The 13,369-nt window shown below is 39.5% G+C and overlaps 1 protein-coding gene across 1 annotated transcript; it reads left to right on the forward strand.

The window, feature by feature from the left end:
• The first annotated feature begins 5,043 nt into the window (after nt 1-5,043).
• LOC125223265 (uncharacterized) lies at nt 5,044-9,508 on the forward strand. Its single transcript, XM_048126334.2, has 7 exons — nt 5,044-5,374; nt 7,236-7,292; nt 7,361-7,446; nt 8,433-8,497; nt 8,577-8,640; nt 8,771-8,841; nt 9,141-9,508. Exons 1-7 carry the CDS (start codon nt 5,146-5,148, stop codon nt 9,205-9,207), a joined length of 639 nt encoding a protein of 212 aa, XP_047982291.2. The 5' UTR covers nt 5,044-5,145; the 3' UTR covers nt 9,208-9,508.
• Nucleotides 9,509-13,369: the final 3,861 nt, after the last annotated feature.

Consider the following 13,369-nt stretch of genomic DNA (forward strand, 5'->3'; position numbering starts at 1 on the left):
AGCAGGAAAGGAATCGGGAAGTTCAAGTGAAAAAGGACGCTAGAAGGGTGTAATACTGACCAGGATGCATGCCCAAAGGCTCGAGATGGAGAGAAGAGGATTGCTGGTAGACGTCCAACTATTTGACGGGCTCAAAAGCGACAATTTGCAAGGAAGAACAACCCTACTTTTCAGGGCAAGCCTCCCTATAAATAGAAGGTCACATGAAGGAAGGAGCATCGATCCATCTATCTTTCAAGCAAATCATCCATTCATGCTCCATAATCCACCTACCAACATAAGCTCACTTAGAAACCGCTCTCGGAAATCTTAGCTTTGAGGCGGAGGCCAGCTCTTCAACTCTCGTTCCTCGCCACCAGTCATGATCACTTGAAGCCGACCGAGTTCCACCAGAAATTATCCACCGTCTACTCTTCCAGCCGTTTAGTAGCCAGAAACTGTTTCATCGCCCAAGTGGCAAAAACAATCTTTACTTACTTTCTTAGTTTAATTTCACATTTCGTTTTTAGCTTGTTGTATCTTGTTAGAACTTAAATCTTCAACTGTTTTCGAAGTCTTTTGTCACGATCCAAACATTTGCTATGGAAGTTGCCTCTCTTTTGTTCTCTTTGATCGTCGTTACATTTCATTCTGCCTAGTTTAGATTTCTGTTGTTTACGTTTAATTTCCAAGTATTGAGCATGTTTTCGTTTGCGTAGGCTAGATCTGAGTTTGTTAGCTAGCCTTTCGAGTTTTCTTTGTTCCGATCTAAGGTTTAATGCATGAGTTTTTCACTTTACGTTGATGTCGTCACCTTGCATGTAGGAGTAATCTGGTTTATTAGCTGTTAATCTTTGAGTTTAAGCTTTTTAAGTTATGGATCTGATGTGTGAAGTTGTTAATCTAAGTTCATCCATGGAGTTTGTGTTCATCTGAATTTTATGCATACTTGTTGAAGAAAACAACATCACAATCCACCTTTTCTTGGACCATTTTACTTTTCAACCACATTTTGCTTTTGTCCTTCCACTTTTGTCAGATTTTCTGCTAACATGCGTCATCCAGTTCGTTAGGATATTCACCCCAGCTTTTGTTTAACTACTTTTAGTAAACTTCTATATTTCACATGCACTCCAGAAGAATATCTTTTCTCTCTCATATGTCCACCTCACCCAGATATCATATAACCACACCAGTCAGTAGAGTCTAAGTCCATCTTTAGCTTTCGTCTAGGTAGAATCTCAACACAAGCATGGTAGCTAACCAACCATTCCAGAGTGTCACATAGTCTAGAGCTGCAACCATCATTCCTCGTGGGATTCGACCCTTACTCTCACTATACTAGGCAGTAGAAGTGAGTTGAGGAAATTTCTTGATACCAGGTTTTTAGGTCTTCGATCCAGCGATAGGTCTTCGATCCAGCGACACGACTAGGTTAGGAGTCACCTCATGATCAGTTGAACACACGTTCCATAACACAACCCGAGACCTAACACACCCTTTCCTGTACATCAATTATAAATTATTGGGATGAAGTCAATCAATGAACAATAATTGTATTCTTTTTGTATATTGTGCCTACCAAGCAAAAGGAGACAATGAAACTGTCATTTCATTCAAATCCTCATTTCATTCTCACTTCATTTCATCCCCTCCCTAACTCATCCCATCGTACAAACAATGACCTAAGGAGTCGTTTGGTTATTAAGTTTCAGCCATATTGGAATGATTATATGCACGAAACCTAGTGTTTGGTTACTTACATATGTTATATGTTGGCTCGTTAGAATCAAGGCCTGCACTGTTCACATTATTTTCAGCAGATAAGTATCTACATTTTGGTGCGTTTATTTGTTGTCATCGACCGTTGAGTCTAATAAACTCCTTTTTTGTCCCAATTGCCCTTCCTCATTTTGTTATTTTGAATTTGAGCACAACTCAAAGACAAACCTTCGTCGCATAACACATGCATCATAGAAGAAAGAGCTGCACATTATAGGCGATGAAATTTTCGTCAAGGAGAATCGATTGGTGTCGCGCAAGTACTTTTGGGATTTTAACCTATATTGTGAAAACGTGGATGTATTTGTTGGATTTGGTTGAGTCATCTGTCGGGTCTAGTTGTGAAAAATTGATCTTGTACGGGTCTTTTGTTACAATGTGAGAAATAGTTATGATTTGTGTATAGGCGATCTTCGGTCATTATTTGTTTGGACATGTGACCATTTTTTTCGGTTATTACTAGAGTTTATTTGTAGAGTTGGTTGTAGTGGGTAAATTTGGGGATTAAATTTAATTTTTGTTTTTTTTTTTGTGTTGGATTCATCAATCAATTTCGTTGCTATTGTTCAGTCAGCATACCAATTTTAATAAGGAGGTGTGGTGCATGATTTACAGATTTCTTTTGTTAATCACTCGTATTCTTTGTATAAATTTTGTTTATGCAGTCAATTGATCCTTCTAATTGTATTCCCTTTTATGTTGATGGCCCCCGTCCATTTCGTTTATCCACTGCCATTTACCACATGATAGAAGATATAGTGCATCTCTTACATATGCAATCGCTAATCATTTCGTACTTACATTTGAAAAGAAGAACACAATTTGGATGGTGTACGAGGCAGCGTCTGATTATGTATATGGTGTCTCCACATGTGAAGCATATCAATTAGTGACATAGACTGTTTTGTTAACCTACATAAGGATAAGAATTCATTTGGTCCGCTCAATGAACCACTCACGTTGACAAATGCCAACTCAGTGGTCCGCTCACTTGACACCGCAAGCACGCAGTTTTTGTAGAATAACCATTTCTCTCATTTAAATTCTATTTGTATAATTGGATTTTACTCAAAAAAAGATTATATTTGAAGTTAGAGAACATATAGTAGGATTATACTAGGAAAGACCTGTCCTTTAATAACCAAAAATATACTACTGTTGACATAGGTTTATAGGCAAACCTATATGTGAAGACGCTTGTTAGGATGAGCCAGCTTAATTAATTAATAAGGCTAATTTCATGCATTGTACGGAGGTAAATTTTGTGATTTACAGGGTCTAACACATGTTTTAAGTTCAGGTGTGTAGAGAAATCCGTCAGGTCTAAGGAATGAAGAGAAATATCTACCAGACGGAGAAATCAAGCGAAAAAGAGAGTGAAAGAGCAACATTCCACCTGACCGAGGAGAGCCAGGATGAGCATGGAGCAGAAGTAAAGCAGGCGGAGAGGATTTCTAGGAAGGGCAAAATGGAGAATTCAAGAGAAGGAAGACTCTAGAAGACCAAAGCCGCATTTATAAATAGCGGAGCACTCATCAGAAGGGAGATCGCATCATACTCACACTCTTTTACACACACTTTCTCTACACACTTAGATAGAATTGGGTAATTTGGGGGTTTCATCGTGGTGTAACACCATCCTCACGGAGGGCGAAGATACAATTTGCTGTTTTATTTTCTCTTTCTGTGGGTTTTAAGCCGAGACTTCATCGCTGGAAGCTCGGCGGCTTTTGATTATGTGTTAAACATCTGAATATTGCTGCTATGGAAGTTTATGTTTCGTTTTAGTTTACTTCGATGTTGATTGATGCTATTTACTGATTTTGGGTGCTTTTCGCATTTGACTTGTTGGATCGGACTTGATTTGTGGTTGCGTTGTTGTTGATCGGAGTTGATTTGTGGTTGAATTGTTTGAATCGGGGTTGATGGAAATGGGTTTGTCGCTGTTGAGTTCAGATTGCTTGGATCCGGAGTGGATTAAGCGTTCGATGTGTGGATCTGAAAACAGGGTGGCGAAATTTTGCATGATTATGGATGTTTACTTGTTGTTCTCTTTGTTTACTTGACCTAGTAGTTTAGATCTGTTTATTTTCCGGTTAATCGCAGTTTCTGACGTCCGATTTGGTATGCTTTGTTCCGATCTGTTCTGTTACTCTGTTTTATACTCCATCCGTCCCACAAAAGATGTCACACTTTCTTTTTTAGTTTGTCCCACAAAAGATGTCACATTTCCCTTTTTGGAGAAAGTTCTCTCTCACATGAATATAAAAATTATATTTTCTCTCTCCATTTAACACACAAAACAAAACCTCATAAAATCTCGTGTCGTCCCACAAGTGTGACATCTTTTGTGGAACGGAGGGAGTACATGTTTTAGGCTTATTTCGTTAAGGAAGATGAAGATTGTTGGTAGTTAGATTCAGAGTAGCATCGTCACTTGTTTTTGCAGCTTTTCAGTCGTACCTTTCTGTTTTGGGAAAATAGTCTCCACTGCATGTTTCTTTCCTGTCTAGCTGTTTAGGGAAGTCCGTTTACCAGATCTAGTAAGTTTAGTTGCTGAGTTCTAATTGCTGCTTGATTTCTGTTTACGATGAATGTGCATGTTGTCTTTTCCGTTTCCCAGGTCTAGTTGTTAGAATAGATAATTTTGTTGTTCCCAAGTCTAGTAATTTAAATTCTCAACCCTTAGTTGCGTGGCAGCAGCCAACCCCTTTCCAAGTCCTCTAGATTCCGACTCGCGTCCTATCCTTCTCTATGGAACCGATCCTTTGCTTACCTATACTAATCATTAGTGTAGCGGGTTGAAGTTTTTGAGAGTTGTCTGAGAGCGAGTCCAACGACCAGAGTCTTTCCGGTATGAGATCTCCTAGACCCTGTGATCTAGTGAATCCTCTTGACATGGAGATTGTGAATTATTGAACATGTACTGTGCTCTCAGCCTAACCATCAGTTATCCTAACTTCTACTTCCGACATAGAGATGTGAATTGATATTGTTCTTAGTTTAGTATATGATATTTTATTTTTAGCTATTCCAGTTGTTAATCCTAGTTTTAGTTTAGTTTTGATAATGTGGTGGTTCTCGATCTGTGGGGTTTTGGACTCAAGTTACTTTTGGGCTTGGTTCATATTTTAAACTAATAGTATATTTTTATTTTATTTATGGATTTAGGAAGCCTTAAGCCCCCGCTCACACCCGGTGTTTTTAAAAAAATAAAAACAAAAAGAAGGAAGACATAGGTATTAGGCTAACCAGGCCCTCTTGGTATTATTGGGCCAAGTAAACCATTTTGTTCTGCCCTCAAATTCCAATTGCGTTCATTTTCACTTGTAGAACAGAAGTTCACTTCCCGTATTCTCGACAACTGAAATTCGTGACTTGGTAATGGCAGCATTGCTTAGAGCGAGAGATGGCAAGGCAATATTGGCTCCATCAGTTCGCCTCCTTCGTCCGCCGTTGACGCCACTGGATTGCGGTGGCGCGCAGCGTCGCGCCTCCACCAAATCCGGCAAATCTTCGCCGCGCCTTGTGGAGGTTCAGCGGCTCTTGTATCAGGCGGAGGAGCGTTACAAGCCTTCTGGAGGCGTCGAGCCTATCCCCAGAGTAACGCTCGGTAATTTTTATCCCCTGCTGTTATTTATTGAGTTTCAGTGAGAAATATTTTTCGTTTTGGTTAGGGATTTATTTATGAATTCGAATAAATTTTTGTTGATCAGTTAACGGTTCAAAGATCAGCTGTCTGAGGTTTAATAATTTTGATATAGTGGGTGTTTGATGTTAATGAATTATAGCGGTGAAATTGCTATTGATTTGAAGTTGCATCTGTAGTAGTTGGAATTTCAATGAAATGCTTATAAAAAAATTACCAGTAGATTACTACTAAATAGTCATAAGATTGCATGGAAAGATATCATTGGTTCGGTAATGCTAGTATTTTGGTTAATTTGAGAAGAAAGCAGGCTAAGACTACTCGGAAAAGTAAGACCGTGTAAGGATCTTTGGTGCACAATTAAGCTCATGGCTCATAGGAGTTTGTATTTATAATAGATCCCATTGCTTTTGCACTTTATGTCGTGTTAAACAATTCATTTTCCTAATCTAAATATGACTTATAATAATCCTCATTATGGCTTTGATTCAACAGAAAGCATTGTTTGAATGAAGCCAATAAGGCTTAGTTGAGCCATAGTGTGCTTCTTAGCATATGTTCCTGGGATAAATTTCCAATATGTAGCCTTCAGCAACCATAGAATCATTCAAAGCATATATCAATGGCCCTTCCATCCTAGTGTTCTGTTCTTATGCTCAATGTCAAAGTTGTTTCCCTGTGACAGAAATTACTCAGTAATGGTCAATGCATGTTCCAGTTTCTCAGCAACTTCCTACATTGACATCAATGTTATTATTTTTCTTATTTAAGTACAATAAGTTATCAATTGAAATATCATCTACAGGTTACTAATTAGTAGAGCTATATGCTATTGGGTTCATCATAGTTTTTATGTCCTTATTTTTCATTCATTTATAGAATCATAGTGTACCACCATAAGCCCTGACAGAGCCTCTCAGTGATGTTAGATAATTATTTTACCAGTGGATATAACCATGATGATCAGTATTACACAATGATCCAATGGGCATATCCTACTATGCTCCAGCACAAAAATTCTGATCTGTGTTATGTTGATGTCACTTGTGTTTCAAATTTTATCTGGACCTTATGAGTTAAAAATCTCTGAAGTGTCCTACTATGCATTGTTGACATTTTGGAATATGGAATTTTATTTTCTTAAACCTACTATTTATATTGCACTATCTCGTATTGATAAATGAATTATTTTTGCTATTTGAGATAGTCTATGTATGTTTATTTGTTGATGAAATGTTATAAGTACTGTTGAGCTCTATTGCATCGTGATGATTGACCATGCAAAACAACTGTCCTACAGAACAGCTCGCACTTGAATGTTTCATTTGAAGTTAAGCACAAGTTCTTGAATAAAAAGATTGGTTAAATGGAATAGAACAACCTTAAACAAGGTCCTCAGGCACAATCTCTCCTGCCTTTCTAATAAATACTACCATAGCTGGCACATGCAAGAGCCCTTGGGCTTCAACCAACTAAAGGAACTCTATAATAGTAAAACTTAAGGAAAGAAAAACAAGCTAATCTGGTGGCTGCTTTCCTCGAAATTGATAAACCTGGATAGGAACTAGGAAGTATATGTTCTATCAGTTTTTGTATCTTATTTTGTGAGTATACCTCTTTATCCCTTCTACTTTTTTTGATTTGGGAATACTGATGGTGTCTAGAAATGTTGTACATGTTTGTCCCTGACCACTCTAATTGTCTTTTCCTTATAAATTTTCTGAATTCTTAAACTTTCAGCTAGGACGCTTATGCAATTGATGTTTTTTGTTTATAGTGATGAATGGCTATAATGAGGTTAGATAATTTTCAATTTTCCTTGCAGACCATGTTAAAATAAGCTATGCAAACAGTGGTGGGGGAGGGCAAGGCTTCAACAAAGGTGTGTTACCTCAGTTTTATCCATGCCTAGTCAGGTACTTATATGCACTAATTACATTTCTACATCAGCGGTAAACACAAAGGTGGACATGCGGTTCAATGTGAAAACTGCAGAATGGTTGGATGAAAAAGTGAGAGAAAGGATCATGCAAATGGTGCGTTATGACTTTATTTTCCCCTTTTCCTTGTGCTTTTACTTTATGTTTTCTTGAGTTAATTCTTTATTTCTTGCAACTCTCCTTAGTGTGGTAAAGTTCAAATAGATTGTGCCTTTGTGTATGTGCAGTTATCTTAGTGCCAAACTGTTTAGAAGTGCTCTGTGATGATAATTTATACCACTAACTAAGTCTGCTGCTTTCAACCATGGATTTTGTGATTCCTTATCCTTATTTGAAGGACAGGTGGTTTATGCTTCTTTGTCTCAAGCTCACCTTGTAGAAGCCAATAAACTTTTGCTTACCGCTTGACTGTTAAAATTGGGGCGTCATGCCCTCTCAAGTCTCAATTAATGAGTCTTCACTCCATCATTCGCCTAGCTTCACGATGACTAGACGAACCAACCAAATAAGTTTAGTATAATTTTGAATTATTTTCTAGGTTTTAGTTTTAGATTTCATTTTAATTGTTAATGGTTCCAATATACATACGCATATTTAAGACTCGGAAATTAATATAGTAAAATGTTAAACTTGTAGCAATAATTTCTTTTTTGAAAGTCAACAATGAGAAGTTATGTACTCCCTCCATCCCACTCATGATGACCCACTTTCCATTTTGGTTTGTTCCAACTAAGATGATCCATTACTAAAAATAGAAATACATTTATCTCTTTTTTTTTTCTCTCCACTTGACACATAAAATAAAGTTGCATAAAATCCTGCGCCGCCCAATGAAGGGGTCATCTTCCTTGGGGGCGGAGGGAGTCTTTGTTTTAGGCTTAGAGTTAGAGTCAAGTTCATCTCATGTATCTAAGGGGTATGTATCCAAAATTCCAAATTATTAATAACCATAGATTTGAAGTCTGTACATGAGACTTTGTAGCATGGATTCTTAAAATTGCTTGTGATGGAAATCTCCATATATTAATGTTTCTATTTTGGTCATGGTATTGTTGTTTCCTAATTTCTGATGTCATTGGCAGGAGAAGCACCGGATCAACAAAGATGGGGAGATTGTAATTTCTTCAAAGAAGAGTAAAGCTCAAAAGTTAATATCTGTGACTACTTTATCATGCGTTATCTATTTCAATTTATGCTAGAAGTTAATGTCTTGTTTTTTGCTGTAGGAGCAACGCTGAAGATGCCATTGCAAAACTACAGGTATTCAGTTACCAAAAGAAGAAATTACAGGTACGTCTGGATTAAACAAATCACTCTGTTTTTGTTAACTACGGAAGGCTGGAGTTAGTATCTGGTGTTAAATGCTTTATGAGCGAAATTGTTTATGGTATCACTGATCGTTTGTACATGAATGAGACAGGCAATCATTGATGCTGCTTCATATGCCCCAGTACCTCCTTCAAAAGAGACGCTACAAAAGATTGCCGAGTTGTAAGAAACTCATATTTTCAAATAGAAACTCTCTCTATCTCTCTCCGGTAGATGAAAGATAGATGATATTGTTTGTTTTCATTTTTTAACACTAGCAGATTTTTTTTTTGTGGAAATTTTTGGGTCAGTTTGCTCTTCATTTTGCCTTTTTCTTCTTTTTCCCCTCATTTCATTTGGCTTATTTTTTTGCTGAGCACTTCCATCACCTTGTGTATTATATGAATATTGAGCCGAAGCTTGTAATAAACAAAAAAATTGAGTCGAAGATATGTGTTGACGTTCCGTTTCTTGCCTATTAGGTCCACTCTTGCCGAGCAAAAACGCGTAGAGAAGGAGAAAGCCCAATTGCAAAAGAAACTGCTGTGAAGAGGAAACAGGAAAGCGCAGTTGGTTACTGATCCTAAAACCTAAAGCTTAGTGAAATATGACAACATATTTCTTTCATGATATTTCTGTTGCTTTTCTACTTAAGCTGGGTAAACAATCAACCGTTGTCGCTATCATTTAAAATTAGTCCATGAATTGACATTGAAGAAGATTCCTCTACCATGTATGTGAGTTAGGAGGAAACTCTAGACGAATTCTTTGATTTTGGCTGTTTGTTCGAGGTTGGTCATAATAAAAGACCGCTCCACGGAGGAGGCCATAGTCGGGTAAACTTTTTATAGTGACTGATTCCACCACTTGCCGACCCATATTTCAGGTTCAATGCCATAGTTGGTTTTATAAGGATTGATTCCACCGCATGCGACACCTAAGGCCGCGTTTGTTTGACAGGAAAGTAATGTTAATAAGGAAAATGATTTTTGTGATTATGATCTCTAGGATTTTGATTCTTGAAAATATGATTCCTGAAAAGAGCCTGGTGAAGTGTTCGTGTGTTTTGTAAATTATATCAGACTTCTCAGATCCAGGGAATCCACTAGATCATGGGGCCTAGGAAGAATCCTTGAAACCCTCGGTCGTTGTGCACACGATCTTTCCCTGCTTTACAAAACCCTCAACTCACTGTACTAAAAGGATTAGTATAAGGAAGTAGGGATCGAATCCCACAGAGATGGAGGCGTAAGTAAACATGCAAAAAAACCTGGACACTGTTTTTGGTTGCTGCCAAACATTTTTTTTGGGGTTGAGATTTAACTACTAGACTGGGGAGATGAAATGTCCTATTTTAACAGCTTGACCTAGGCAAAAATAACATAAACATGCATGACGATAAACAAGACGTACTCAAGATCACTCTCCAGCGAAACAATTACCAGACCTAGTAAATAACTTCCTAAATTTAACCTAGGTAGAGGGAAGACAAATTGTGGGGATCATTTCCCAAATTGGCAAGGTACTAATGAAAAGCTGCAAATTAACTAATTCAAGGCTTAACCAACAATTAACTTCATCTTCTCTAACGATTCTTGATCATGAAATGCAGAGGAAAATAGAGCAAGCTATGAAACGGAACAGATTAAGCTATATCAAACCATTAAACTACGATTAACTACTGAAGTTAAGAAGATCTACTATTACTAGACGCGGTAAATGCGAAAACAAAAACTAAACATCAAAACCATGCAGAAAAGAACAGATCCAAACACTGGACGCTTCATCCGCACCGGATCCAAGCCATCCACAACAAACTACAGCAATTCCCATCTCCGATCACACAAATTCAACCAGATTCAAACGATCAACTACGATCTCCACACAATTCAACCAAAAACTACGATCAACCGCTAAACGCATCCAAAGTAGACAGGAAAAACAACAATGACAAGAAACGAAACCATAGCAGCGAATTCCATAGCAAATTAGGTGCAAATCCAACAGAAATTTAACAAAATACGGCCGAGCTTCGAACAGCGAAGACTCGGGAAATTCAGAAACGTAAACTTAAAACAGAAAATAGATTGTATCTTCGCCTCCCGTAGAGACGGTGTTACACAACTCTGATGAACCGTGAAGTCCCCCAAATTCTACCCCCTAAGGTGTGTGTGTAGAGCGAAAAAAGATGAGCTAAGAGCTAAAAGATGATGGATGATCTCTTCATGTAAGCCGCGTGCTCTTATTTATAAGGAGTGGAGCTTCTAGATTCTTCCTTGTAATCCCCATTCTGCCCTTTTCTTAGATGCTCCTTCGTCTGGTAAATTCTTTCTTTATTCTGCTCACTTTCTCTGCCAGCTTCCTTCTCCAGGTGATTTTCTCCTTCCTGGATCTGGCATTTTCTCTACACATGGCTTACAAAACCTTGTTAGACCCGGGAAATTACAGAATTTAACCCCATAACCAATGCATGAAATTAGTCTTATCAAACTGCTCACACTTAAACCATACTTGTTCTCAAGTATAAAGACAAGAAAAAGAAATAAGGCGAATTTCAATGCATGGTTATTTCGAGACCGACCCCCTAAGACACTTAGACACCTAGACCTAGACATACTATTGACATAAAAAGAAGAAAAATAAACACTTAAGAAAACAAAACACATAGGCATGAATTAGCTCAGACTTTTAAGCAGCCGTCCCCACAAGTTTAAGGTCAATCAAATAGTCTACACTCTCCAAATCCTCCCCTTCCCTTCGTCCACCTAGTCGATTTGTCAGTTGGTCCAGATAGCCTTTAGCCTTACTAGTTGTTGGATTCACTCGATCTCTCATTTCTCACCAGGGATGTTAGGATCAATCACTCTAAGTTATTTTCTGCCACTGATGCCTTGGGTTATGAGAATTTCTCCTTCTACTTCCTTTCTTATTTTTTCTTTTTTTTTTGCCCTGGACTTCGTCCAGCTTATACCTCCTTGTTTTCCTAGACTTCGTCCAGCTTATACCTCCTCATTTTCCTGGACTTCGTGACGAACTTTTGATATCTTGTGCTTGGCCATATACTCTAAAACAATTGACCCAAGAACCTTGTTATTCAACCATACCACGTGGCTATTGTTAGAATCATGGGAATATTTTGTGTTGATAAATCAGAATGCCACCAAGACGCCATCGAGAACAAACTCCTCAACCAGAGGAAGAGGACAGCGTGTCACAACCCATTCCGCATCCTCCACCTCCTCCGCCTCCGCCGCCTCCGGTCGATCGAGAAATCGTGAAACTATTCTTAGAGCAAAAGCCACCTGTGTTTGATGGATTGGGAGAACCGGCCAAGGCTGAATCTTGGATCCGGGCAATAGAGCGCATCTTCGCGATTTTGAGATGCAACGATAGAGAATGCATGAGTTGTGTGACCCATCAGCTGACTGAGGCAGCCGACTTTTGGTGGGATACTAGAACGAAGACTATGCCACGAGACCAAGTAGAGGCGATGACGTGGGAAGGTTTCAACACAGAAATATACAACAAGTATGTGCCAAAGAGCTATCGGAAAGCAAAGGCATCGGAGTTCCACAATCTGACACAAGGACGCATGACGGTGACCGAGTACGATTGAGCGCTCAACAGCATGACACGGTACGCCCCCGATCAAGTCGACACCGACGAGAAGCTATCCGACAAGTTCCGTGAGGGACTAAAACCCGAGATAAGAATGTCGTTGGCCAGCTGAGGGAGACTCCCCTACACCGAAGCGTTAGCACTTGCGCTAGATACTGAGGCAGCAATGCCTAAGGAGAAAGCTAAGGAGAACACTACTTCGTCTTTACCCCCACCGCACTACTCCAGAGAGAAACGGAAGTGGGATGAGCCTAGAGCTTCGCACGATGGAAAGCGGCACCAGTCGAGCCAGCATCGATCCCAGTACGAAGGAGGGCAGCGTACGTCTAGCCAGAGAGGAGACTACCGACCGAGGGCACCACAATGCAATGTGTGCTCTAAGTACCATTTCGGAGAATGCCGATATCAGAACGTGATCAAGTGCTACACTTGTGGAGGAAACGGTCACTTTTCTAGGGAGTGTCCAAATAACAAGGTAGGATCGGGATCGAGACAGAATGATCAGGGATCCCGTCAACAAGCGAGGGCACCGCCGAATGAATCGGGAGGGAATCGCGACTCATCATCGCGGAAACAACAACCTCACCGCCCCAGACTTCCTCCCCAAGCTAGAGCGTTCGCGCTGGAACAGAAGAAGCCAAAGAAGGAACAAGACGATCATGGAAAAAGAAACTTGACAGGTATGGGCGAAATTCTCAACACCCCTGTTGTTGTGTTGTTTGACACAGGCGCATCGCACTCATCAAGCGAGGGCACCGCCGAATGAATCGGGAGGGAATCGCGACTCATCATCGCGGAAACAACAACCTCACCGCCCCAGACTTCCTCCCCAAGCTAGAGCGTTCGCGCTGGAACAGAAGAAGCCAAAGAAGGAACAAGACGATCATGGAAAAAGAAACTTGACAGGTATGGGCGAAATTCTCAACACCCCTGTTGTTGTGTTGTTTGACACAGGCGCATCGCACTCGTTTATATCTGAATTGTGTGTGTGCACTTTGAGCTTGCCTTCTAGCAAATCTGAACGTAGAATGATGGTGTCCTCACCAGTAGGAGGAATGATAGAAATATCTAGAACGTGCTCGAACATAGAAAT

Source organism: Salvia hispanica, chromosome 1, assembly GCF_029641045.1.
Source record: "Salvia hispanica isolate PSC_SH4W2 chromosome 1, Shi_PSC_v1, whole genome shotgun sequence".
Classification (NCBI taxonomy): Eukaryota; Viridiplantae; Streptophyta; class Magnoliopsida; order Lamiales; family Lamiaceae; genus Salvia; species Salvia hispanica.

Bases quoted from the DNA above. Each gene is read 5' to 3' on its own strand.
- LOC125223265 (XM_048126334.2), top strand. From the start codon at position 5,146: ATGGCAGCATTGCTTAGAGCGAGAGATGGCAAGGCAATATTGGCTCCA. The intron at 5,375-7,235 runs GTAATTTTTATC...TTTTCCTTGCAG, and splicing joins TATCCCCAGAGTAACGCTCG to ACCATGTTAAAATAAGCTAT. The intron at 7,293-7,360 runs GTGTGTTACCTC...TTTCTACATCAG, and splicing joins AGGGCAAGGCTTCAACAAAG to CGGTAAACACAAAGGTGGAC.